This window comes from Lepidochelys kempii, chromosome 3, assembly GCF_965140285.1.
Source record: "Lepidochelys kempii isolate rLepKem1 chromosome 3, rLepKem1.hap1, whole genome shotgun sequence".
In the NCBI taxonomy this organism is placed as follows: Eukaryota; Metazoa; Chordata; order Testudines; family Cheloniidae; genus Lepidochelys; species Lepidochelys kempii.
Window position 1 is genome coordinate 140,933,632 of NC_136382.1, and position 27,081 is coordinate 140,960,712.

At 43.2% G+C, this 27,081-nt stretch overlaps 2 protein-coding genes across 19 annotated transcripts in view; one reads left to right on the forward strand and one right to left on the reverse strand.

Moving 5' to 3' along the window:
* CEP170 (centrosomal protein 170) overlaps positions 1-6,172 on the reverse strand; it is a 181,973-nt gene extending 175,801 nt beyond the window's left edge. For 3 of the 8 annotated variants that reach the window (XM_073338246.2, XM_073338244.2, XM_073338243.2), the window contains exon 1: positions 4,791-5,217. The gene's annotated coding sequence lies outside the window, so the exon portion shown is untranslated. Of the gene's footprint in view, positions 1-4,790; positions 5,223-6,121 lie in introns of those variants that run through there. The other 5 variants (XM_073338241.2, XM_073338248.2, XM_073338240.2 and 2 more) reach the window with 5 other exon arrangements.
* The window catches only part of SDCCAG8 (SHH signaling and ciliogenesis regulator SDCCAG8), a 155,702-nt gene continuing 133,732 nt past the window's right edge, over positions 5,112-27,081 (forward strand). For 2 of the 11 annotated variants that reach the window (XM_073338254.2, XM_073338256.2), the window contains exons 1-4: positions 5,669-5,898; positions 18,413-18,565; positions 18,671-18,756; positions 25,589-25,702. In XM_073338254.2, coding sequence (XP_073194355.1) covers positions 5,844-5,898; positions 18,413-18,565; positions 18,671-18,756; positions 25,589-25,702 — 408 coding nt within the window. In that variant the 5' untranslated portion in view covers positions 5,669-5,843. Of the gene's footprint in view, positions 5,309-5,377; positions 5,899-18,412; positions 18,566-18,670; positions 18,757-25,588; positions 25,703-27,081 lie in introns of those variants that run through there. The other 9 variants (XM_073338251.2, XM_073338253.2, XM_073338258.2 and 6 more) reach the window with 9 other exon arrangements.

The following is a 27,081-nucleotide window of genomic DNA, read 5'->3' on the forward strand; positions in this document are numbered from 1 at the left end:
AACTCTACAAGTCTACTGTATGTTCACAATTACTTACACACACAAACTACAATAAAAGAATATTAAGGATGCAAAGTGAAATACTCAAAAGTTGCGAAATGTCAGAATTAAGGTTGCCTGGGCAACCTTAATTTGCCTCATTGTGCATGTGAATTCACAGAATCACAGAAATGTAGGGGTGGAAGGAACCCAGATAGGTCATCTAGTCCAATCCATTGCACCAAGGCACAAGTATTATCTAGACAATTTCTTACAGGTATTTGTCTAACCGGTTTTTAAAAACCTCCAATGACAGAGATTCCTCAACTTCCTTAGGTTATTTGTTTCAGTGCTATCCCTACAGTAAGAACATTTTTCCTAATGTCTAACCTGAATCTTCCTTGCTGCAATTGAAGCCCATTACTTCTTGTCCTGTCCTCTGTGGTTAAGAAGAACAATTTATCACTCTCCTCTTTATAACAACCATTTATGTATCGAAGACTATTATGTCCCCCCTCAGTTTTCTCTTCTAGAGACTAAACCACCCCAATTTTTTTTCCCAATCTTTCCTCATAGACCTTTAACCATTCTTCTTACTCTTCTCTAGACTTTCTCCAATCTGTCCACATCTTTCCTGAAGTGTGGTGCTCAGAACTGGACACAATACACCAGCTGAGGCCAGTAGTGTGGAAGAATTACTTCTCATGTCTTGCTTACAACCCTCCTGCTAATACAGCTGAGAACGATGTTTGCTTTTTCTTGCAACAATATTACATAATACATTAAAAGTACAACTAAATATCATATTTAGTTTGTAATCCACTATAATCCCCAAATCCTTTTCTGCAGTACTCCTTCGTAGGCAGTCATTTCACATGTTATGTGTGCGCAACTGATTATTCCTCCCTAAACATGGTACTTTACATTTGTCCTTACTGAATTTCATCCTATTTAATTCAGACCATTTCTCCGGCTTATCAAGACCACTCTGAATTCTAATCCTGTCCTCCAAAGTGTTTGCAACCCGTGACAGCTTGTTATTGTCTGCGAACTTTATAAGTATACTCTCTATGTCATTATCTAAATCATTTATGAAGACATTGAATAGAACTGGACTCGACTAAGGACCCCACCCGATATGTCCTTCCACCTCAATTGTAAACCATTGTTAACTACTCTAAGTACGGTTTTCCAGCCAGTTGTGCACTCATCTTATATTCAGTTCATCTAGGCTATATTTCACTCTTTTGTTTATGAGAAGGTCATATCAGACAGTTTCAAAAGCCTTACTAAAGTCAAGATAGAAAAGAGTCTTTAATTACATGATCACATACTATTTCCCCCCTCCCCCCCCAAGACACCTGCTTCATTCAGCTCTACTGATGAATCACGGTAGCATAGTGAAGGAGGCAACTGACCATAAGTCTTTGCCTTATTTGTTGAAGAAATGTATTGAATGAGGCAGAAAAAGAAATGCTGGTCAATACAGCTACAGGATGAGGGTGAGGTTTAAAAATGTGCCAGAAACTTAATAGCCAGAGGCTAGTACAAAAGACGGAAAAAAGCTCTACAATAAGATCAACGGACAAAGTTTGGCACCATCACTACAAAACCCTTTGCTGCTAGGGAAAAAGAGGATGCTGGAATTCCTAGCAGTTGCTGTACTGAAACATTTCTTGAGGGCTTCACCTTTATTATTTCCAATTTCTGATTAACAAATCAGAAGCCCCAAGAAGAGATGAGTCTCTCTCTCTTCTCCCCATTCCTCAACAGTCTCCTGGTTGCTGGAATGTGTGAGGGTTTCCACTGCTACAGGCAACAGTTTCTGCAAAGGGGGGTTCTCTGCTATTCTGTCCTTCCAACAACCCCATGGCTGTTGAGAAATAGCGGTAAGGGATTCTGCAACTCTTCATTCTCCTAATTCATGAACAGCTGCAATGCCTGTCTCTTCTGTTAGTAGATTTCTCAGTAGTAACACAGAGAGACAGATATGACTCTGGTCAGTTTTGCGGCTTCTCAGGGAGTTCTGAACTACAGTGAAACTAATCAGATTCACCTCAATTTCATTCTGCTTGCCAAAGCTAACAGGAACAACTGTGCCACTGGAACAATTTGTTTAGAGAATCAGGGATCCAGCACAGAATTAGTTAACATTAAATAAGTTATATTTGTATTCATAAGGGCTAGAAACAATATTTTAAATGAAAGATCAAATTCTGCAAATGTTGATGGTTTAGGCCTTGTTCCAATTACTAAGGGAAGTGTCCGACTTCCCAACCACCAGTGAGCAAGTAGACTTTTCTAGATCCAAGAGAGTGAAGTGGATTATTTTCTGGTTTATATATCATCAGAATTGAAAGCTACATTCTACCTGCAGAAATTACTGGTGATGAAGCACAAGAAAGAAAGAAATCCCATCCTGGCTTTCAGATCCCAGCCTGAGTGTGCAATGCGGGCAGCTTTAAAACAAAACAAATCAACTTGTAAATGCAGCATATTTTATACAAAAATCAGAGCCAAAGATGGAAATCGCAATAAAGTTTTTACAGAGATGGCTTACAGTTTAGCTTGCAACACTGTCTGAAAATATTTTACTTACTATCAAGTAACTTCTAGATAAATATATTTTCTCTAATCTTTAAGTTATCTTTTCCAGCTTGATTATTTTGACAACATTTGGACAACATTTTGTGTATATTCTGCATCACTATTTTCCCACTTGTTAGTCAGTTTCCCCTGTTTCTGTGAGCCTTTCATCGAGCAACAAAGGAAAAAAACATTTTTAAAAACAGGGAAGTGCAACTGCATAAACATAAATAATGGTAGAAAAGCTCAAGAGCACCTGTTTTTAAACTCATTTTTTAATAGCAAACAAATTTCACGTTAATACCCTTTTGGATAAGATATGTTCTCCAACACTTAGGCACAATGAATACCTGGAAATTAGTCATGTGAAAACATGAGTGACAAAGTGGGCATGGTAGTATCTTTTACTGGACTAATTTGTGAAAAAGATGTGCTTTCAATCTCCACAGAGCTCTTCTTCAACCATGGGAAAATAGTTTTACTTAGTCATGAACTCTTAATTTTGTTTTTGCTCATATTAATGTTATAATTTTTGGCTCTGATTCTGCATACTGTTTTATATGGGCAAATCCTGAGCCAGCGCACAGTCCAATTCACTTGAATGGGACTCCATGGAGGTACCTGATCAGTGTAGTTGAATACTTTATGAATACCTATAATTTCACTGCAACTGAGAAGAGCCTGGTTAACTCACAAGTTTACCTATCACATCACCTTATGACAAAAGATCCGAAACAGGCATGTCATATCTTCAATTCATCTAAACCATAAACACTCCTCAACCTTCTCCCACTCCCCCTTAAATCCCTGCAGAATAGGTGGCCTGTTGTCAACTCATTTAAAAAATATTTAAGACAGTTGTTAGCTTATTGGATACTATCTCATGCTCTCAGATACCTTTCATTGAGAGTCAGCTTCCTAATGTCCATACACATACAGTACTACTACACTGAATGGTTGTGGTGTGTGCTTTATGCATTTGGCATTTCTCTGATTGGATTCAGAGACGCAACCGTAGCCCCGCCTGATGCCAATGAATAGACTGGATTTACTGAATACTAAATGTACCAGAAGGCAATTTTGAACAGAATCCCTCCTCCTTCCCCCAACCCTCACTGCAGAACCACTAGCATCCGGCTCCAAGCAGTGCATGGATGAGATCATGAAATAAAGCTCATCCATACAACTGTCATCTGCTTCTCAGTCGAGTCAGCTTCCTCTTCCACAGAATGCTTTATATTTGAAAAGCGCCATCAGCTTTGTGTTATATTAGTAACCCATTCATTTCCACTCCAACATATTCTTTCACAAAAGGCAAATTATTTTACCTTTTCCTGATAAACATTTGTAAGAACCCATGTCTATCAAATATTCGGGAAGTGCGGGTTTTGTTAACAATTAGAGAGAAACCTTATCAAAATACTCAAGATAGAGAGAAAGAAAGGGAGAGAGAAAGGAAGTAGACAAATAAGAGGGGAGATAATGGGTTTTCTCATTTCCCTTTCCACACACATTAAAGGAAGAGTTTCATTCTCCTAATGGGGGTGGTGGTGGTGTGGAGGGGCTGCTAGACTCCAACTAGGGGGAGTTTTGAAACGGGGGAAGATTCAAAAATAAAAAGAACTCAATGAAACAACAAAATCCGTCAACGGGGGAGGAGAGATTTAAAAACAAAAAGACCCTGGCTATAAACAATAAGCCCACACTACAGGAGACTCGCCTTCCCAGGTGAGGGAGGACGGGAAGGGATGCCTCTGTCCGCGGGGGCAGCGGAATAGGGAAGGCTCCCCTCCCCCCCACCACGGGGCACATCTGTGTCGGGGAGGGGGAGGGAGAGGAAGAAAGCGATTTAGCGGCTCCATCTGCATCCAGCGTGGGCCGGCGGCTCGGGCTCGCCCGTGGGCAGCGCAGGCTGATGGGCGGGGAGCAGCAGGGAAAGGCGGCGGCGGCGGCCGCCGGGTGGGAACGGTGCAGAGCAGCCAGCAATCCAGGAGGAGTCGCCGCTTGGAACAAGCCCCCCGGCGCAGGCGGCCAGCTCGGAGGCTGGGGTAGCGCCAGCCGCACGCCCCCCCGGCACGGCACGGCAAAGGGGGCGGCGGCGGCGGCCATGGAGGCGCACGGGGGAAGCGAGAGCACACCCCCCACCCCGCAGGGACGGACGATGCAGCCCCCCGGCGCCCCAGCTCAGGCCGGGAAGGGAATGGGGCAGGAGCATCATCACTTACCCCCCCGCGAAGGAGACTCGCTGGGCAGGGGTGTCCCTAGCGCCGCCGCTCACTGACCCGCCATCTCCTCGTCGCCAGGGGGCGGGACGCTCCGGGTCTGTCCGTCTCTGTCGGTCTCACGCTAGCAACCGCTCTAACGTTATTCCCTGGACATAGCGGCTAACGGCACAGAGCGGGGCGCGGGCACTGCGCAAGCGCCGCCCTATCACACACACACACAATGCGTGGGGGGGGAGGGGCGAACGGAGTCCGAGTCCCGACTCCGAGAATTACTGCGCAGGCGCCCAGGCGATTGAGGGCGCTCCAGCGAACTCTCAGTGCGCTTGCGCCACATCCAGACAATGGAGGCGCGAACTCCCCTCCGAAGCGGGCGCGCATTCCGCATACGCCCAGGGGCACAGCGTGAAGGAGGAAAACATGGACTCCCTCTTGCCTGAGATTACTGCGCGTGCGCTTCACCCAGGCACTGCGGGGAAAGAAGCAGATGTGCTGGAGCAGAACGGTTGCGCAGTGCGCAGGTGCGATCTGGCCGCATACAAAGGGAGAGAGCCGAACGCAGCAGCTCTCTTCTAGACTTGGGGAGGCTGTAGCCCGTAGGGACTATAACTCCCAGGGCTTAGAGGATGGCGCGTTGCATGCTGGGCGATGTAGTGTTTGGGATGACACAGCGTGTGCACGTGCCGCGTTACTGGGCGGAGCTCTGAAGGCGACTCGCTCAGCTGGGGGCCCAGAAGACCGTTTCCTAGTTGGTTAGCAACAGGCTCCCAAACTGCTTGAGGTCAGGAGGGTAGGTTGGTGCCGCATAGCCCTGTGGGAACTGTAGTTCTCCTAAGATCCCCTGGCCGTTGGGTGGGAGGGGACAGTGAACGATACGGAACTACGGCTCCCGAGCGCTGTTGGGGGAGGAGAGGAGGGTTCGGGACTCGGGAGCGGGAGGCTCGGGACGGCTCCTAACTCTCATGCTCCTCCGGGCTGCAGAGAAGGGGAGCCGCGGCTAGAGGCCAGGGCCTGAGCGGGCGTCGCCTCACGGTGTGCGACGTGGACCCTGCCCCTATGCGGGAGGCCCGGGAGGAGTCCGACCTGGAACGGTATCAGAGAAGCCTTCGAGGTGAGTAGGGTCCACGCGCCCGAGACGGCCACCGCCTCGCTGCCCCAGTCCCGCCCGCGCCGGCCCCGTCTCAGGGCCGCTCTCTGTGCTGTCGCTTGTCCCGCTGTGTGCAGCACTGAGCCAGCGGGGACCCTTCTCCTGGCAGTGTCCACTCCCCCGCCACCTCAATCAGTGCCTGCCGAGGCCCGCTGCCTCCCAGTGCTGCCTGCCCTCCACCACCTACCTGGCTGCCGGCAACATGGGCCCACTCCAGTGCGTGCTAGCTCTTTTCCTGCCGTTGCCCCGCCACAGTGTGCTGCTTGGCTTCTTTGCCTGGGGCTGCACCACCTTCTCCACCTCTCTACTCCCCGTGTCTTCTAAACTTTGAACTACAGTCGGGTAGAATTACGGGAGCGGATACCCCTTACACTGTCTTAACAATCCCAGCCAGCTGAATCAGGTGAAGCAGACTAAGATTTCCACTGTCCCTGGGCCCACTGCTTTCAGATCAAACTACAAACTCCCCACCACTGTAGGGCTGAGTCAGTGCCAGACTTCCACTACATCCACATACCCTCTAACTCGCTGGGGAAGAGGAGGGATAGCTCCAAATCAGCTGTTTTGTGCCTCCCTCCCTCCCCCCCCCCCTTTCTTTAACACTCTGGAAGCTCCAATAGCACCAACCCTCAGATCAAAACCACAGTTTACTGTAGATTCAGCTGTGCATTCTGTCTAACTCGCTAAGGGACTTGGACAACCGGAACATCTGTACTGTAGAGGAGTAGAGTTTTTGAGCAGTTCAATCTACAATACAATTAGGGTTGGTTTTTTGGGGGGAAAGCGAAGGTTTCAATTTTTTTCCTCCTAAAATGGGAAGTTTTGAAATTTGGAAAATTTCAACCCGCTCTAAATGTACATGTCACTGAAATGAAACCCTTAATGATATATCAGTTGCAACATGAGGCCCTATTGTATACACACACAGGTTTTACCACTTTAAGTAATTAAAGTGATGCAACTCTTCTAGTGCAGACACAGTGATGGCATAAAAGCACTAGCAGACAAATAGCCTATGTAGGTGCACAGAGGCCCATGCAGCTGAGAGGGCAGGGGTATGGTACTGCTGGATTGGTGGGGAGGGAGTGTGTGTGTGCTCCAGCACCTGAAATCCAGCCTGGAATGGCACCCTCCAGCACTTAGTGCACGGAGTCACAATGCCACTGAAATATGGCCCAGCTGCCCCTCTGTATAGATGGAGGGGCAGCTGGGCCAAATATCAGGGGCGTTGTGACCCCATGTGCCAGGTCACAATGCCAGTCCAATTTTGCCTGCACACCGACATTCCCTGGCCATGCAGCAGTGATTACCTTACACAGCTGGGACTTCAGCCAGCACTGGGGTCCTGCTCCTCCTGTCAAGTCCTCCTGCTGGATCCCATCAGCTCCTCTCTGGGCCCGAGAAAGATCTGAGCCAAGGAACAAGGCATGGTGTTGAGGGAGGCAGGGAGTCCTGTATGGAGGGATTGTGGTTGGGTCCCACTCTGCTTGCTATGCCTTCCTGCTGGAAACCACATAGCTCCTCTTGGTATGGGGGATAGACAGACAGCATCAAATTGGCGGGGAGGAATAAGGAGAGAGTGTGGAAGCTGTGGTCCCACCTGTAGGCGCATGGAGCTGGCTGCAGACGCTGACCCCTGCCCCTAGCAGCAGCAGCAGCATCTAGGGTCTGGGGGTGCTGAAATGAATCCCTAGCAGCCTGGACAGCGGAGAGCTGTGGCACAGTGTGGAGAGGGAAAGCCTCTGCTGCTGCTGGGTCGGGTTGCTTGGTCCATGCATGCCAGGCTGCGATGGCAACTTCCTCTCTGGGTGCAGGGCTAGATATGGGAGACGGGGCAGGGTTGGATGTGGGGACACAAGGGGGTTGGATTTGGAGACTCTTGTGACTGACTGAACAGTTGAATTGGCATGTTTGATGTGCATACAGACTTTAATGCGTGTAAGGGAGCCCAAAATAACCTTTCAATACAAATTAAGCACTGGGGTGAGGCAGCAGGGCCTGGAGATGATGGGGGTGAGGGGAAAAGCTGGGGAGGGCCTGTGGGGTCAGAGGTGATTCGGTATGTGCCAAAATACAAGTTCGCCCAGGGCACCATTTTCCTTAAGGCCAGCCTTGCACACTGCATTGATGTTTATGAAGTTGCCAAAGTGGTCAATCAGGCCTTTGAGCACTACAGAGAAATACTCCTTTCTGTTTATGAATTCTGAACCCTGTGAGCCTGTGACAAATAATAGACACATGACTCCCATCAATTGTCCTAGTGCAGTTTGGTAATCCCACGTATCAAATGCTATCAATAATCTCCTGAGCATTACCAAGATTTATAAAATGGTGCAATGGTACCTTTCCAATGGCATAGCCCTGTAATGCTTTGCAGGGATACACATGGTTGTAAGGCACTTCACCACCTCCTGCCTTTAGTGTGAGAAAGTCTTGTCTGAGCAAGCTTATTTTAGCTCACTGAAACCACCAGCCTCTGGCAACACAAGCACTACCTTCCAGGCTTCCATAGACTTTGCTGTCTCTGTGCGGGTTAGTGATAGAATATTAGGGATTCGAGGGTTGTTGTGTACCTATGTAGCGTCTACTGAACACTCACAGACAGGCCTACTGTTTCTAAAGGAACAGTACGCTGCAGCTTACTAATTATATTTTGGAACACAGCTCCTTTGAACACACAACACTTAGATAACTTATTCTTGTTTTCATTATAAATCTGTTATCCAGGAACAAAGATTCAAGTGATAATGAGTAAGAATATTGGAAACACAGTTACATATAAGACAATCATAAGTTTCTAGAGCCTTAATTTAACTAACAATTTATCCTACAGTATAAAAAAGCTTATCTCCCCCAAAGTTTCTTCCAGCATGTTCAACCAAGCCTGGTTGAGATCCCCCTTCTATGAAACAAACTCACTGTCCATTTACTTCCTAGGGGACAGGATGCTAGCCTGTCCTCTTCCCTCCCCTCCCCAAACAAACCTTTGATGTACACCCCAAGATAGGGTGACCCTCTTCCTGTTAGTTTTCTTTTGAAGTCCCTGCCAGCTCTTCATTAGCATTTGATTTAGAATGCTAATGGTTGCCCATTGTGAACCAGAGAATATTCAATTTATATATAAACCAATAAATGTTCCTTGTCTGAAAGAAAATCTGCTTTTCACCTTCGCTTGTGACCTGTCTCTAGGCATAGACCTCAAGAACATAATTTTCAGTGTGTATATATAAACTTCTTATATACCATCTGTACATGCATTTCACAGTGATACTGATCACCACTGTGACATACGCTTTTATTAGAGACCTCCCATGACACCCTTTGGTGAACTAGAATATAAATACAAGACCCAGAGGGTTCCTGTAATCCTTATGCTCTCTGCAAGTTGGCATCAAGAAAGCTACGTGCTTAGTAAGCACCAAGCCACTGCCATGTGTACAGAATGATTCAAATTGAAAGAGGCACACTTGTCTTATACGCATGCTATTAGTCTGGTTTGTGTACTGTGAGTTAAATAAACTGGATTGACTTGCTGTACTACACTTCTTCACCCCCTCCCCTGTGTAGACAAGCCCTAAGAGTGCCTTTGGGCTAAGCTAAACAGCACAAAGGCACTCTTAGTGAGGAATAAGTTTGTCCACACTGGGAGTTAGTGCTGAATAGCTGTTGTGCTTTGTATTTATATTCTAGTTTATTGTGCACTAACTTCCTTGTGTAGACGAGCCCTTAGACTAGGAATGCCTTGTCACAAAACCCATATTTAAGAGGAAGCATGTCCTTTCCAAATCCTCCAATTGACATTTGTCAAACATGTGACCTGTCCCTCCTTTCCTCATTAGCCTTGTCTTGCTTTTATCAAGTCCTTATGCTACTCACTGGTTTACCCTTGGCCATTATGCCTGCTGCACCTTTGACAAGGTTTTCAAAGTTCGGATATGCCTCGCTTTGTTTACATGGATTGCTTTTGCTAGCTTGCCTAAAAACATTACTGAAATCAACCATTTGGGAAGCAGTTGAAGCACGTTATACATATTCTTATTCAGTGTTTTGGCTCGGAAGATTAGTACATTATATCATATATTTTTTCATTCTATTAAGTGTTTTTATTCTGTTTTCTTTTTGAATAATTAAACTTTTACTTTTCTCACTCTTTTGATCTGGTATTAAATAGTTTCATGTAAAACTCACCCATCAGATATGGCAATTCAAACAACATGATAGTGAATTCAAACAGTTTGGTTATCAGAAGTTAAGAGCATGAGCTCAGTTAACTTCAGCTGAAAAATTAAGCAGTCTGTTTTCTGTTTTTTATGGTGTGAGAAGTAATAAAGATTATTTAGGAAACCTAAAAGTCCTTTCCAACGTGCTGCTCAAGAAAATAATTACAAAAAGAAGTGGTTTATCTTTTTTTTTTCTCTTCAGGTTACATACTAAAATAATAGTTAACTTTTTTAAATAAATGTCTGAAGTTCTGTTTTAATACAGACAAGATGTAGGTAATCATTATTCTTATGAAGCTGCATATCTCACATTTCCAGTGATAAATAGGCAATCAGACAGTGCAAGTCCTAACTCGGTTGAATGGGTATTTTTGATCTTAGTTTTTTACTTTTCTAATGGCTTTAAATGTACCATTTGTTTGGCTGAAACAGTATTCTAGAAGTACATTATGTGCTATTTTGGCTGTTTACATGTGGTTGGAGTGAAGTTTGTATGTTTTTGCTCAGTAAATCTTTCTGTAGCTGTCTGTCAGTTGCTGGGTTTTTTGTTTTTTTTCCCCCCTGTTTTCAGTGAATGGGTTTAGATAGAAAAAGAGAATTTGTTTCCCTTATAGGCCAGTTACTTGTTGCACATGACTCACTTTCCTATGCTCCTGAATCTGCTATGATTATGGTTCCAGTGCCTCCAACCTTCTAACACAGTGCTACTCAAAGTGGTGGTCCACGGACTGGTGCCTGTCCATGAGCCATCAGCTGCCGGTTTGCACGCACATGGGAAAAAAAAATTGCCGGTCCCCCACATCAGACAGCTTGAGAAGCACTGTTCTGACCAACTTTTTTCCTATTAGGACTCATGTGACATCTGTCTGTGTAAAGTGGGGCCCTCCTTTGTATTTATAGCCAATAACTGCCAGCAATTTTCCTGTAAAAAGCTATTCAGTCTAGGCCTTTTACCTCAGTTTTTATCATAGTAATATATACCCTTTTAGTATGAACGTGGTTCTTATTTTCCCTCAAATTGTGTGCTTAGCAACTATTTCCTCTTAAATTATCACTTCCTCTGTCATTGTACTATTATCTTAAACTGTGTTCTATGTCTTTTGGGCAGCTCACCCTTTAACTTTGTCTTTATTGTGGTAAGTGATTCTTTTGCTTTGCATCTCCACTAGTCCTCAAAGAACACTTGTGGTATATCTGAGTTCATGAATGTGGTGGCTTCAGCGCCTCATTATAGAGGAGGGCCTTTAAGATTCTTGTTCAACATCTGAAAAACCTCTCTCTTGTTTAGGCATGGCAAACATTGCTCATTACTTTCTCTTTTTTTTTCACTTCAACATTTAATTGTTATCCCAGTAATTTTTTTTTATCAAAGTTGATCACCATACCCTTGAATTATAGTAAGCTCTTCAGCATCATATTTTGCTTCACAGGTTGCTGACTCCAACCTTTAACTTTCTTTTTTTATTAACAAGTTGAGAACATCAGTAAAATATCTCTACAGCACCAAATATTTTATTGTTTACACTGATGCAATAAAATTCCAATATTAAAAGGTGCCCAAGAATAATCGTTTTTATTAGGAGTACTTGTGGCACCTTAGAGACTAACAAATTTATTTCCATCCGATGAAGTGAGCTGTAGCTCACGAAAGCTTATGCTCAAATAAATTTGTTAGTCTCTAAGGTGCCACAAGTACTGTTCTTTTTGTGAATACAGACTAACATGGCTGCTACTCTGAAACCGTTTTTATTAGGTTTACTCCAAATATCAAAAGTATAATCAATGTAGTATTCTGGAAAAGGAAACCTTAATACATTTTTTTTGAAGAATGGGAGACTTTAGTATGTTCTGTACTTGCACTCGCTAGGAAAAAATTGCAAGGATAATCAAGCTTCACATCTCAGGGCATAAACTGATCGTTAGTTGGTGTGTGGGAAACCTTTTCTCCTATGTTGTTTAACTTTAAACTCCTTGGGGCTGGGCCCTGTCAATCTTATCTGTCTAAAGCTCTATGCATAGCTATGAAGATAAATAATTAAAATAATTCCAAAATTGCATGGTTGGTTGTATTATGGAGCAGGGAAAGTGTGTATTCACATGTGTGCACAGTGTGATTCTGATTAGGCTTTCTGGGTGTGACTCTCATTTAAATACTAAATAACATACTTTTCTCTGAGACACCCAGTGTTGGCTGCTGTCTGCAGTAAGATACTGGACTAGATGCACCATTTGTTTATCCCATTATGGCAGTTGCTCTGCAACTATGATATTTGATCGGTAGACAATGGTTGTGTTCCTTAAGGGGCAGCTGCATATTTTTTGTAATGTGCATTGTCATGTTTGGTAGCCTCTGTGCCATTTTCTGTCATTGTCAGAGCTCCTATAAACATCGACAATCAAAGAGCTTTAATTTGGTTAGGTAATTTTTTTTTTGAAGGTCTTATTCCAGTTTACTGTTGTACTGTAAGAATCATTTAGGTGGAATTCTGATCTAACTAGATTTAATTTGTCCCTCTGCTAGCAGCCTCATCCCATATCTTCAGCACCATCTATTAGAAAATGATGTATCAACATAATCTTATGCACCAGAAACATATGTTCAGATTGCTTTTTCATGTTGTTTATAGTATAAAAACGGAAGAATAAAGGACACTCAAATTTTATACATGAAAATTACAGTACTGCATACAAGCAGTTTTACCACATCATTCAGGAGATTTTTACTGAGGGCTAGATTCTGTAAGCCTTAATTAGAGGAGTAGTCTCACTGATGTCTCATACAGTTAGTCCCACTGACATGACAAACGGGGTGAATAAACTTTTGTAGGATTAGGCACAAAACTAATATTATTTTGAATTACAATACAAAATTACCCTATTATGTTAAGTAGTAGCTCAAATACCTAATTTGCCCTCCACAGAAGTTTTCTGTTTCATTCAGATTTAAAAAACGATTCTACTTTGGCAGAAGCAGTGGAAATTTATCTAATCCTACTCCATGACATGTATCTTGTGACCCTAATGTCTTCAATTAGCTCTTCATCTCCATGTTGTTATCTAATTATACCCTTTTAGGGTTCCAATTGGAGTCATTCAGTCTAGCCTCTAGTTCTCAGTTTGCCAGGCTCTCAAGCTTTTCATGTATGGAAACAGTCACTGTAACTTGGAACTCATCAATTGTTTAAGAAACTCTGGCATGGAAATGTCTGTTACAACCCTATTGTTTCTAAAGCCTGCATTACTCCAGAGCCCTAGAAAATTGGGTATGCTGCTCCTCCCACCCTGCCTCCTGGGTGGCAAAAAAGACTAGCCAAAAACATGTGGATAGCCCTGTGCAGAGCCATTAAATAAATAAATAAAGACAAAACAAAAAAACCTCTATTTATTATGGTTGTGAGGAAAACTTTCAAAATGTGAAATGAGTAATGGATAGAGATGCTTGTAGAGAGCTTGAAACAATAGCTCTGAGGTGTGAACTATCTCATTCATTTCACTGGGTGCCAATGCAGGATGCTTCCTGTCCCATGGAACTTAAAATCCGAGTCAGCCATACACAATACAGTAGACAGACTGAATCACCCCCAAACCAATGGTAAATTTAGAGAAAGCAAGGTGAACAGATGTGAACTTACATTCCTGGATGTGAAGCAATTTCTGGAGTTATTAACTGTGTTAGCCACTCATAAAATGTCTGAAGAATGATTACAGAGGCTTCTAACTACTAGTCTCGCGTCACCGTTTTAATTTGGCGCGATGTGTGAGAAAATTGGTAGAAATACTTTCTTGCATTCCTGCCAAAGTGTCAGTGAATTGATTGGGCGAGGGGTGAGCGGAGCGCTAAATGAGAATACAGGCTGCTTGAAGGATCCCTGGATCACTTTCTTAGACTATTTAAGTAGTAGGCACTGTGCAAACTCATGGTAAGAGACTGTCCAAAAGATCTTACAATCTAAATAGACAAGGCAGACAAATGGTAGGAGAAAGTCTTTCTGCTTCAGTTTCCCAGCTGTAAAAGGGGGGTGATATTTCCTAAATTGCTTGCCTAAGACCACATAGTCTATAACAGAGCCAGCAACTAAACCGTGATCTCCTGAGTTCCAGACTAGTTGTTTTAACTGGGTCACAGCTTGACTCTGGCTTGGACTCTGCAACCTCACAGGATCCTGGGTCCAGCCCTGGGTTAGCATGATTTATGTGTAGACCGAAAGGGCGTTAGGCTTGAGTCTGAACCTAGGGTTAAATTGCAGTGTAGACATACCCTCATTTCCATGGTAAAATAAGAAGCAATAACAATTAAAACTTTTCCGATGATACAAATCCCTAGGTTTTTGTGCAATTTTTTTAGGGGGTGGAGAGTGGTAATACATCTGTGGGTTTCATTTTTAACTAAAGCAGCATTAATACCCCAAACAGATTTTCATCTTTCATTCCTAAACTCTTTTTGCGTATGTTTCCTTTTTCTGGCTTTCCGAGGCTGATCTTTCACTTTGATCACCTGATTGGGACAAAATAGTTTATTTGTGTGTTTTATTTCTTCAACAATAAATCTAACTTTCTGAAGAGACATACTCTACACTTGAATGTTAACAGGATCAAACTCTACCTGAGGCACTCATATACTTGTGTTTGTTGCGGACAGGGTCAAGTGTTTATCTCTGCTCCTTCCCTCTTCCTATCAGGCTAGTAGTTTCACTCTATAAAAATAATGGCTGTCAGAGGCACGTCCACCTTTAAATTTCATCCTGCTTTACTAAAATGAAGCCATATGACAATGGCTTGGGTAAGGTCGGGCTGCAACATTTTTATTTATTTTATTTTTATTTTTATTATTTTTATTATTTTCATTTTTATTTATTTTTATCCCAAATACATCTTTTACAAAAACAACAAGGAGTCCTTGTAGAACCTTAGAGACTAACACATTTATTTGGGCATAAGCTTTCGTGGGCTAGAACCCACTTCATCAGATGCATGGAGTGGAAAATACAGGACCAGGTATAAATATATGAAACGATGTGAATTGCCTTACCAAGCGTGAGGTCAGTCTAACGAGACAATTCAATTGACAGCAGGATACCAAGGGAGGAAAAATAACTTTTGAAGTGATAATGAGAGTGGCCCATTTCAGACAGTTGACAAGAAGGTGTGAGTAACAGTAGGGGAAAATTAGTATTAGGGAAATTAGGTTTAGTTTTTGTGATGACCCAACCACTCCCAGTCTTTATTCAGACATATCCCCCCCCACAAGTATATTATTACTTTCCGAAAGAAATCTAGAAAAATGTCTTAAGTTCCTGAATGATGAATGACTAGAATCCCACAGTATTAGTAGTAATATAACATTTGCAAACGTCTGAGAAATAGGTTAAGTGAAAGGACTTGGATTCTCATCTACTAAAAGATGATAGACCCATTATGGATATATATTCAGTCTGTGAAACAGCACCTAATCTGCTGTTCAGTTGCAAGCTCTGATCCTGCAAGCTGCTCTGCACGGGTAGATGCTTCCTTCCACATGGAACTAAACTGATTTCAGTGGGACCACTTGCGGGATCAGTTACACAGTTTGGTATTTTTGAAAGTTGCAGTGGAAAAAGACACATCACTTCACCTGGTTTGAATGAGGTATAAATAGAGTTTGGAGATATTTTGCAGTTCTGTATGTCTTTGAAAATCTCAAAGGACTTTGCAAACAATTTTGTAAAGTAGGTAATAGTCATGGAGAAGTAACATCCCCATCAACTGAATTGCAGCAGCTGATCTTATTTACAGCCATAGTGTACATCAGTTTAGCAGCAGAAATGAAGATGAAAAATTCTATCCTATTGAAAATGTCCGAAGAATTAAAATAAGCAGCATGTAACTGCTTGAATTGAAATTTGTTCAGGACCTCATGGGCTGACAGTTCTATACGTATAAACAGTGCTCTCGGTTTCTTTAATGACCACTAGTAGCCATTACCATTACCAAACAAAAGAATACATTAAACAGAGACAGGGTGGATTTGATTTAAATCGCTGGTCAGGAAGACTCAATGTAATCTTGGTTTTCTGCATAAAAGTGCATTCTTGTTGGTTGTTATAACTTTCATACATATTCTTCACAACTCAGAGATAGATGGAGGTTTTCATTTTTAGAAGGTACACACTATACTTTTTTAAACAGTGATTTATTTTGAAAACTTTTCAGATTAGTTTTACAGCTATATCAGAAAATGAATGATTGTTTAGTTATTTCATTTACCAAAGGTAATTGAAGCAGATATTTATGAAGTCGTTGGGAGGTGAACTATCTCCAACACGTTAATCATTAATATTTGGAGGATTTTCTTGCCGTACTGTATTAGGAGGAGAACATCACCGGACGGACATTTAAATTGTTTTATTTAACTAAAACAACAGTGTTAAGTATTTTGGATTTTTTTCTTCAACAGCAAACCTATTATATTTTAACAAAACAAGCATATGTCCCTCACGTCTCACAATTATTTCCAGGCTTTTTCTCCTTGTCCAGATCTGTTCCTCCCCCAACAATCTTCTATTCATTGAACTTTTTGAAACTTTGCACTTTTAGAGAGAGGCAAGGGATTAACTCTGTGTACATGGACAATAGAGCTGAGGTCTGTTGTTTTTCACCTCTGTGTATGTATGTATGTATTTATTTATTTAAAAACAGTTTTGCTGTTAACAAGCATGTTATCTCTGGAGACATAAATCCACAGTTTGAGAACCGCAAAACTAAGCATCTCTGATGGTATCTTCTAGACCGAGCACTGGGTCCCATTGGGTAGATAGAAAGACTAACCTAAATCTATATAGAAGCTTGTGGAACCCCATAAAATTGGGTCCCTAATCCTTGAACTATTGGAACTCATTTACAAAACTTTTCTTAAACATTACACAAATTATATTGTCTCATACTATAGAACTAGAATTTATAATCCCTATTCCATGTTGACATATCTTTGAGCCATAATGTATCTTAATTAAAACTATTTTTAGATAGGTTTGTTCCTCAAAAAGCATTTTATCAAAAAAATCCAATTTAAATAAAAAAAAATCATTGATTTTTATCCACCCTGAACAGAGCTAAGGTACTATTGGTAATTATATTTTTATTATTATACAGCGGAATGTAAAGATTTCAATAACCATTCTAAACCTGTCGAACAGTTGAAAAAGAAATTTCATAATAAAAAAAAAGTCTAGGTGATATTTAAAGGCCTTGAAAACACAGAAGACCATATTTCTGAAATTGCCTTGAGGTTATCTGAAAACATTTATTGTAGGGTTAAGAAGTAGTCCTGAAGTTGTCAGTACTAGATAACAGGACATCTATTCCAGTCATGTCGTCTTCACATTTTTGGCCAAGTTAAAGAGACTTGGCTCTCAAACAAGGCCAGCTTAGCGCAAAAAAAAAAAAAAAAAAAAAAAAAGTATAGTCATTGTACTAAAAAGGTACATTGAAAATGAAAGGAACATATTTATTGTGTCACAATTGTGTAATTGGATTTTGGTTCATTCTGGAATGACTTTATAAAATATTAGAAATTGTTTTCCCATTTCTTCCCAAGCACTTAGTGGAAATATCTGTTCTTAGTTAACTTTCAAGTCTGTTCAGAACTCCTTTGATACTTTTATTTAATTGCCATTGTAAATCGACAAACCAGTTTGCTGAGCTTTAAGATAATTTTTAACAGTTCTGTTGAATAATGCTTTATCTTGTGGCTGTCATTAGAATCCCCAACACTCTACTTAGGGACTGATCCTGCACATTGTATCCAGCGTAGCTCTTAAGACTATGAACGGTCTTGTTGAACTCAATGAGGTTGTTCATGGTAGTAAGTGTTTGCAGATTCAAGTCCATAATTAGTAACTGAGGCCTTTTCTACCCTGGGGATTTCAGTCAGTAGCCAAACACTGGTGTATCTGCACCAGTGTAGCCCCCTATTGTGGATAGGTACATTGCCATTTGTACTAGTGTGGTTAATGTCTGCTTAAAACAGATAAACTGTACTACTGTAAATTGTGGTTTACAGTGGCTCTGCCTGTCTGTCAAGCAGTTCCTGGTAGCTACTCACCAAAGGTAGAAATGAGGTTAAATCCTTAATTCAGGCAAAGGCTGAATATATTTCACCCTACTATCTTTGTACAGAGTTAAAATACTGGTTCTGTAAATTAATCTAGATTTGAGTTGCTTTTTCATCAGAAAGGAAAGACTCTTTGTTTTTGATGGCTAATACATGCTATTGTTTGCAGACCGTGCTAGTAAAAGTATCCATCAGCTGAAATATGCCTTGGGGGAAGAAGATCCCACAGTGGGAGAAAGTGAAGTTGCACTTGAGCAGTCCTCCACAAGTAATGATGAGAGTGGGGAAACAGCCTGGCAGGAACTGCAACACAGTCATGCAGGTAAATGATATTCTGGGGCAGTTAGTCTCAGAACTGCAGAGCAAAATTATTGTATGATTTCCATCAAGTCTGATTGTTAATCAGTAGTTTAATTTTGTTTCTTAGTTAATCAGCTTAAAGCTTTATTGCGAGAGCAAGGAGGACTAGAAAGTGAAGTATCTCCATCAAGGAGGAGGAAGATGTCATCCTCAGTATGTATTTACTCCTAGTTTCTTCATGTAACTTTGAATGAGTAATAACTTGTCCCAACAGGCATGTTATCTGCTATCCATGAAGAATAAGAGGCCCCAAATCTCCCTAATCATCCTATGGGGGGTGTTGGCTACTTCTCAGTAGAGAGAGAGTGAGTATTTGTGAGTAATTCTCCTTTGTAAATCTCTTTGAGAACTAAAGATAGGAAAAGCACTATAGGAGCTATTAATTTATTGTGACCACAGTAGAAGAGCCACAAATCTCTTCCTATGGAATCCAGGCCTTCACATCCCCTCGACAGTACAGATGGCACCCATGTGTGTATTGGCTCCCTCATCTTGGCTGCTCCTTTCTCCACCGGAAGTTAGCTCTTTGTTTTGGAAATGAAGTCTGCGTAGAGTGTTTTGCCAGTGAGGATGGTTCCATAAGGGCTGGTGATGAAGGGATCCTACTTTCCTTTTTGGCTACTTACTGCAGCCTTGAGGTTCTGATGGTGGTGTACCCTTTGCCTTTTGTACAATTGCTCTTTGATCCGTGTAACAGCAAACTCGATAGCTCTGCACCAAAATTCTGCTGCTTAGGGACACAAAAGAGGTTTGCTGTGGAAATGAGCTTTTTGGTGTAGGAAGATCATGCCCTGTGGAATCTCCTCACATCCATCCCTCTTGAAGTGGAACTGCACTCTGCACTGGGATATATGGAAAGCCTTTCACCTCTATGGGGCCCGTTCAAATCAGTTATTACTATCTGATGCTTGTTCAGTATCAAAGATTAAATGAATTTGGTGACAGTTCTACCCTCTGACAGCCTCCAGTGACTACCCTAACCTTATGCATGCTAAACAGTCAAAATAATAAAAAAAAAAAAACCCATTCACTCCTGGAAGTGATCTCTCTATGTCAGGATTGAGGCATGGTGATAGGATAATGTGTTGAATCTTGCACAAATGCTGCCTGTTGCTTGCCACTGCGTTGTGGATAAATAAAGAACTTCAGTCTTTAGCCTGGTACCTTTCCTAACCACTATATTCACACACAATTACTTTCAATATTTAAAAACATGGATAATGTTTCAATGACTTTTAGTTTCATTTTATTTCTCTCACATAAAAGTCTTGGTATTTCATATGAGTTTTAGTCAAACTTCTTGTTGTGAGCTCAGTATTTTAATCTGCTCCCCAGCTTATGTGGCACAGTGTTCATAAAAATAAATAGGAATTTTGCTGTATTAAGTAAGGTTATCTTAAAAAATGCAAACACATTGCTTAATAATATGTATTAGTCCTGTCAAAAGACACGAGAAATGTTCTTAATAAAGAAGTTTCACTGATAATGACAGTTTTATCAGAAATATTAATATTTTCAGTTGTCTTTTCTTCCCTCTGTCAAAGGAGATGATGATTTTGGAAGAAAGTCAAATTATTCACTGAATAAAATTAGATTGAATTGGTGTGCTTTTAGAAAATCTGTAGCTCATCCTTTCCTTTTAGTGAATCCGTTTTTTTGCTGCATTGAATTCCTGTTAAAGTTTCTCATGTTAGATGTTAGTACTATTTTTCATGTAATGAAGAAAACGATTAAAATGTAGATAGTTCTTCTTCGAGTGCTTGTTCACGTCCATTCCACATTTGGCGTGCGCGCGCTGCGTGCAAGAGCATGGGCAACTTTTTCCCTTAGCGGCTCCCGTCGGGCCAGTGGGCCCCCCCCGAGTGGTGCCACTGCGCCCCACATGTATACCCCCACTGGCCTGACCCCCTCCAGTTCCTTCTTACCGTCCGTGGCGGCGTTGGAACAACCTCTCTCTCTCTCTCTCTCTCTCTCTCGTAGAACAACAGTCCCTTAGCAGTTCGTTTACATATAGATTGTGAACACTTAAGTGATTAGGGACTTGGAGGCCTCCAGCACTGGCCCCGGGCCACGCCGCAGGTCCACGGCTCCAAGGCTTGCGCCACGTGCCGCAAACCTATGCCAGTTAGTGACCCCCACGACTCGTGTCTACTTTGCCTTGGGGACGGACATCAAACTGAAAGGTGTAGGATTTGCAAGGCGTTCAAGCCAAGGACAAGGAAAGAAAGAGACTTTCGCCTAAAGCAACTGTTGATGGAGGCCTCATTGCAGTCTCTGGGCCCGGAGTGCCTGACGCCAGCTCAGGCTTCCTCCGTGCGTAGTGCCCCAGAGCCATTGGGAGACCCGGCACCGGCGAAGCACTGTAAACTGTCGGCCCTGGAACTCCAGGCTAGGCCCCGGCACCAATCGTCCTCCCTGGTGCGACCACCGGCGCAGCCTAAAGGAAGGCGTGGTCATTCCCCACACAGGAGACTGGCGCCTCCCAAGGCACCGATCACCGACAAGAGCGGGAAGGCCACGGTACCGGTGCTGACACAGGTGGTCCCAGCGGCAAAGCCCCACCGAGCCCAGACCTAAGTGAGCTCAGTGCGGATGATGGGCTCGAGGGCCTAATGGATCAGTCCTCTACGCCTGGCACCTTTTGAGGCCACAAAGGACCTCATCGAGCTGTCAGTGGCGAGCCCTCTCCCATATGGGGAGAACCCTCCAGCACCCATGCCTCGGGCGCTGTTGAGGGGTAAGCTGGCAATGGTGTGCCGCTCGAAGACACCGTCCCAGCACTGCTCCTGGAGTTGGTCCCAGTCGAGCTCTGATTCCGCAGACTCACACTTGCCAACAGCCCAGAAGGAGGTTGCGGCACCGGCAGCGGGTCAATGCAAAGAAGCCAGGAAGGGCACACCGCTCTCCAGCACCGCCCAGAGACCAGCACCAGGAGGAGTTGAGACGGCCCGCACCAGAGGTCTCCTGCAGGCGGTCCCGGTCCAGGGAATACTCGTCCCGGTCCTGCTCAGCCAGGAGCCACTCATTCTCCCGCCGGTGCAGATAGTTAGTACCGCCATGGCCTTCGCAATCGGCATCGCCGCAGTCCGGTGCCGGCTCTGGCCGCTATAGCTAATCTCACCGGGGCCTGGACAGCAGGGACCCTCAGGGGAGCTGGCAACTTTAATGGGGGCCGCCAGGCCATTGGCCCTTCTGGGCCTATCAGGAGCACCAAGGGGCCCCGTCCAGGGCAAGTTACTCGATGCAGCGGTCCCGCTCCCCTCACCGACGCCAGACAGTGCCGGAGGCAACAGTATCCACGCAGGACGGCGGGCGGCTTCTCCACCCCAACCTGCAGTCACTGCACCTGACGGCGTGGAGGATCTGTGGCTAAACGCCCTTGAGAGCCAGTGCTCCCTTCCTGTGCAGCCTATATGGCCAAGTGGAAAAGGTTCTCATGTGAACCCCAACAGGTGCGGCCGGGCCAGGCCCCGGTGCAGGCCATTCTGGCGTACCTCCTGCACCTCAAGCAGCAAGGGCTAGCTCCGTCCTCACTCAGAGTGCACCTGGCAGCCATCTCCGCCTTCCATCCAGGGTTCTCAGGGGGGCTTGGTGTTTTCCCACCCAGTGGTGGAGCAGTTCCTTAAAGGGTTGGAGAGGGTGTTCCTGTACTCCCGCCCCCAGTCCCTTCATGGAACCTTAACCTGGTCCTTTCTAAACTCATGGGACCCCCTTTTGAGCCACTCGCTACCTGTTCTCTCCTCCACCTTTCCTGGAAGGTGGCGTTTCTGGTTGCCATTACCTGCGGCCAGAAAGGTGTCCGAACTGAGGGCCCTCACCTCTGAGCCACCATACACAGTTTTTCACAAGGACAAGGTGCAGCTCCGGCCGCACACCAAATTCCTCCCTAAGGTGGTGTCCCAATTCCATCTGGGCCAGGACATTTGTCTGCTGGTGTTCTTCCTGAAACCCCATACGGACCCAAGTCACCACAGCTTGCACACCTTGGATGTGCGTCGAGTGCTGGCATTCTATTTGGAGCGCACCAAGCCCTTTCGCAAATCCGCACAGCTGTTTGTGGCTGTGACCGAGAGGTTACAAGGCCTCCCAGTGCCGGCGCAGCGGATTTTGTCTTGGATTACAAGCTGCATCTGGGCTTGCTATGAGCTCACAGGTGTTCTGGCCCCAGCGGTCACGGCCCACTCCACCAGGGCGCAGACGACTTCCACGGTGTTCCTGGCACAGGTCCTGATCCAGGAGATCTGCAGAGCAGCCACCTGGTCATCAGTGCACACCTTCACGATCCACTATGCGGTCAACCAGCAGGCCTGAGAGGACGTGGCAGTTGGCAGAGCGGTCCTCCGAGCAGTTGTTCCGTGACTCCTACCCTCTTCCAGAGGTAAGCTTGTAATTCACCTAATGTGGAATGGACGTAAACAAGCACTCGAAGAAAAAACGGTTACTTACTTTCTCATAACTGTTGTTCTTCGAGATGTGTTGTTCACGTCCATTCCACCACCCACCCTCCTACCCCTCTGTTGGAGTCGCCAGCAAGAAGGAACTGGAGGGGGTTGGGCCGGCGGGGGTATATATGCGGGGCGCGGTGGTGCTACTCCGGGGGCCCGCCGGCCTGCTGGGAGCCGCTAAGGGAAAAAGTTTCTGATGCTCGTGCACGTGGCGCGCGCAAACCTAATGTGGAATGGACATGAACAACACATCTCAAAGAACAACAGTTACGAGAAAGTAATTAACCTTTTTTTTCCATTTTCAAACACTTTGTTGTGCATTGTTACAGAGATGCAAATGCAGCTGTCAAATCAAAGGTATTTATTGTACTTTCACAAAAAGTAGTTCATTATCTAGGCTTTTTGAAAAGAAGAGTAAGGAAAGTTAGTTCTGAAACCAATGGCATATTTCAGTTCAGTGATATTTTAATAAGTAGCCTGTCATAAATTTTGTTACAATTTGAGTGTCAATTTTTAAATCTCAGAAATTGGGGTTTTATTTGTTAGAGAAGTTAAAGAAAGGTTACTCACCAAAAAAACCAACCCCCAAACTTAGAGGCCTTTTAAAAGTCGTCATAACTTAGCTCAGGGGTAGGCAACCTATCGAATGCATGCTGATTTTCAGTGGCTCTCTCACTGCCCGGGTCCTGGCACCGGTCTGGGGGGCTTTGCATTTTAATTTAATTTTATTTTAAATGAAGCTTCTTAAACATTTTAAAAACCTTATTTACTTTACATACAACAATAGTTTAGTTATATATTAAAGACTTATAGAAAGACCTTCTAAAAATGTTAAAATATATTACTGGCATGAGAAACCTTAAATTAGAGTGAATAAATGAAGACTCGGCGCACCACTTCTGAAAGGTTGCCGACCCCTGAGTCTTAGCTTGATGAACAGATTTCTTTACATTCTCAGTTAATTTATATTGTACTCTTAAGAATAAGTGCTGTAAGATTAGATTCATATGTAATAATGGAGCCATAGGATGCATCAGGAGAGGTATTTCCGGTGGAGACAAGGAAGTATTCGTACCATTACAAGGCACTGGTGAGACCTCGTTTGGAATACTGTGTGTAGTTCTGGTCTCCCACGTTTAAGAAAGATGAATTCAAACTGGAACAAGTGCAGAGCAGGGCTACTAGGATGATCCAAGGAAAGGAAAACCTATCTTTTTTTAGTCTCCTCTCATGAGCTTGGCTTGTTTAGGCTAACCAACAGAAGTCTGAGAGGAGATATGATTGCTCTCTCTAAATACATCAGAGGGATAGAAGTTATTTAAGATAAGCACCAATGTGGACACAAGAACAAATGGTTATAAATTGGCCATCAACAAGTTTAGGCTTGAAACTAGGCGAAGGTTTCTTATCAGAAGAGTGAAGTTCTAGAACAACCTTCCAAGGGGAACAGTGGGTGTGTTAAAAATAATAATAAAAAAAAACGCCCCCCCCCCCAACTGGCTTTAAGATTCAGCTTGATAAGCTTATGGAGGGGATGGTATGATGGGACTTCCAAAAATGGTATGTAGCCCATTGGCGACTGCCAGGAGCAAAAATCCCCAACAGTTGGAGTTGGGACACTAGATGGGGGGGGGCTTTGAGTTACCACAGAGCATTCTTTCTCAGGTATCCGCCTGGTGGGTCTTGCCCACATGCTCAGAGTCTAACGGATTGCCATATTTGGGGTGGGAAGGAATTTTCTTCTGGGTCAGATTGGCAGAGGCCCTGTGGGGGTTTTGCCTTCCTCTGCAGCATGAATCACTTGCAGGTTTAAACGAGTGTAAATGGTGAATTCTCTGTAACTTGAAGTCTTTAAACCATGATTTAAGGACTTCCATAAATTGAGCCAGAGGTTAGAGATCTACTTACAGAAGGGGGTGGGTGAAGTTCTGTGGCCTGCAATGTGCAGGTCAGACTAGATGATCATGTCGTCTCTTCTGGCCTTAGTCTGTTCGAGATGTAATACCTACTTTGTGCGGACTTCTCAAATGTAACTATCATGCTGTTATGATACCTGCATAATATATATAATACTTGTTCGTATATTTATCATTCTACAGTGTGTTGGTACACTACTAGACAGAACGTGAGTGAGTGACTGTGTGTGATCGTTTCTCCTTGTCGTGAATACTGTGTGTTGTGGATCAGCCCTAATATCTCTCTTAACCAACCACTCAGTTGACTGTCAAAAATTGGTTGCCCAGTGGAAGTGGTCTTTTGTAAAGATGGAACAGAATTGGGGATATTTTAGGGTTCTCTTAAGACATTGAGTCCTTTGATAAAGATGGTCTCTGGTATAGGTTTCACTATATTATTACAATAGCATGAATAGTACATCAAAGTTTTTGTACAAGGTATTTTCTTTTAACACTTTGCAAAAATGAATTCAGTATGAATAGAATTCTGAGAGTGGAAACAACTTTCTGTGATACAAAAATTAGAAGAGAAAAATTCTGATTATAAAATATTTATTATGCTTAATTTACTTATTTTTCCCCCAGAGAACTTCAAATGCTGCAGATCAGAATTTGCCTACTCTTTGTGATCTTGTTCCGATCATTAATGATCAGTCCCAGTACATTCACCACTTAGAAGCTGAAGTGAAGTTTTGCAAGGTATGCAACCTGCTTCACCCATTAAGATCCTAAGATCCCACAAGTATCATGCTCATGGAATTTTCATTGAGTTTATTAAGAGTTCTATGTGCAAAGTGCTTACAGGCTCAGACCTTGAGATTCTAAATACTACACAAGCCAAAATTGAAGTAAATACAGTTAGAATGTACTGTGTCTTCACATACATCATCACATCTGTATAGTTTTTAAAATCCATCTCATCAGGAGCCTTCTTTTCTTGATAAAATGTGTCTGTGTTGGATCATATTAAAGAAGTTCTGTATTAAAATCACAAATGAGTTTGATTCCCCAGAGTTTAAATTCCAGGGTATTACTAATTAAGAGGTCTCTTGGTTTTTGGTACTGTTTCTCTCCCTCTATGTGTGAAACTTGCAAGCTGCTAACTGTGTTAGTACATTCTAAGACAGAGTCTGTTCTCAAAGCAATTCACAAGAGAGAGAGACTCAAAGCAGTACTCTAACAACAGAAACAGCACCCAGAGACTCCCCACCCTTTTGTTGTATTAACCATTGTGATTAAAATAGAGATAGAGGATGTATGTGGATGGATGCTTGGTGTGGATAATAACTGAATGATCAGGGAGGTGCCAGCCTAAGAATCCAGTGTCCATCGGCTGAAGAAGGTGTCAAGTGGAAATAACCAGAGGACCCCACCCGGAGGGCAGACTGGAATCCACCCAACAGCCTCAAGAATGGGAGAACCAAAGAACAAGATAACATCTTGGAGCCGTCAGGAATGTGCTATCTGCTGATTGATTCAGCAACAGCATGATGAAGCAATTCCCATAGACTGGCATAGGAAGAAATTCCTATAAAAATAGACTCTAAAAAGTGAGAACTTCGGGGTCTGATTCTGCAAACCAACTTCCAGGAGCATCAGATGAGCATCTGACAAGGCCCTGCTCCCTCCTCATGTCCAGGCCACCTGGCCAGTGACTTGGCATGAGCAACTCTAAGGCTGGTAACTATGATAACAACCTTGCAGAACCTGTGTGTGTGTGTGTGTGTTTGTATGAATGAATGAATGTGAGAATAAATTTGAGATTGAATGGAATGTTATAACTATAACTAACTGCTTACTATGATCCTTTCTGTATTCACAATAAATGTGGTATTTTGCCTTTTTCCCTTTAATAAGATCCTGCTGGTTTTTATTTTATTGGTACAACATCTGAAATAGACAACGGTGTATCTACTTATTTAAATGAAACAGTTGTATAACTTTTCCCACTCAAATAACCATGTAACCAGCATTAAGGTGCAAATTAGACTATTATCAAACATGCTTATTATGCCTATGACAGGGTTAAAAAAGAACAAGTCTTTTGCTAATATCTTAAGAAATATATATGCATGAAT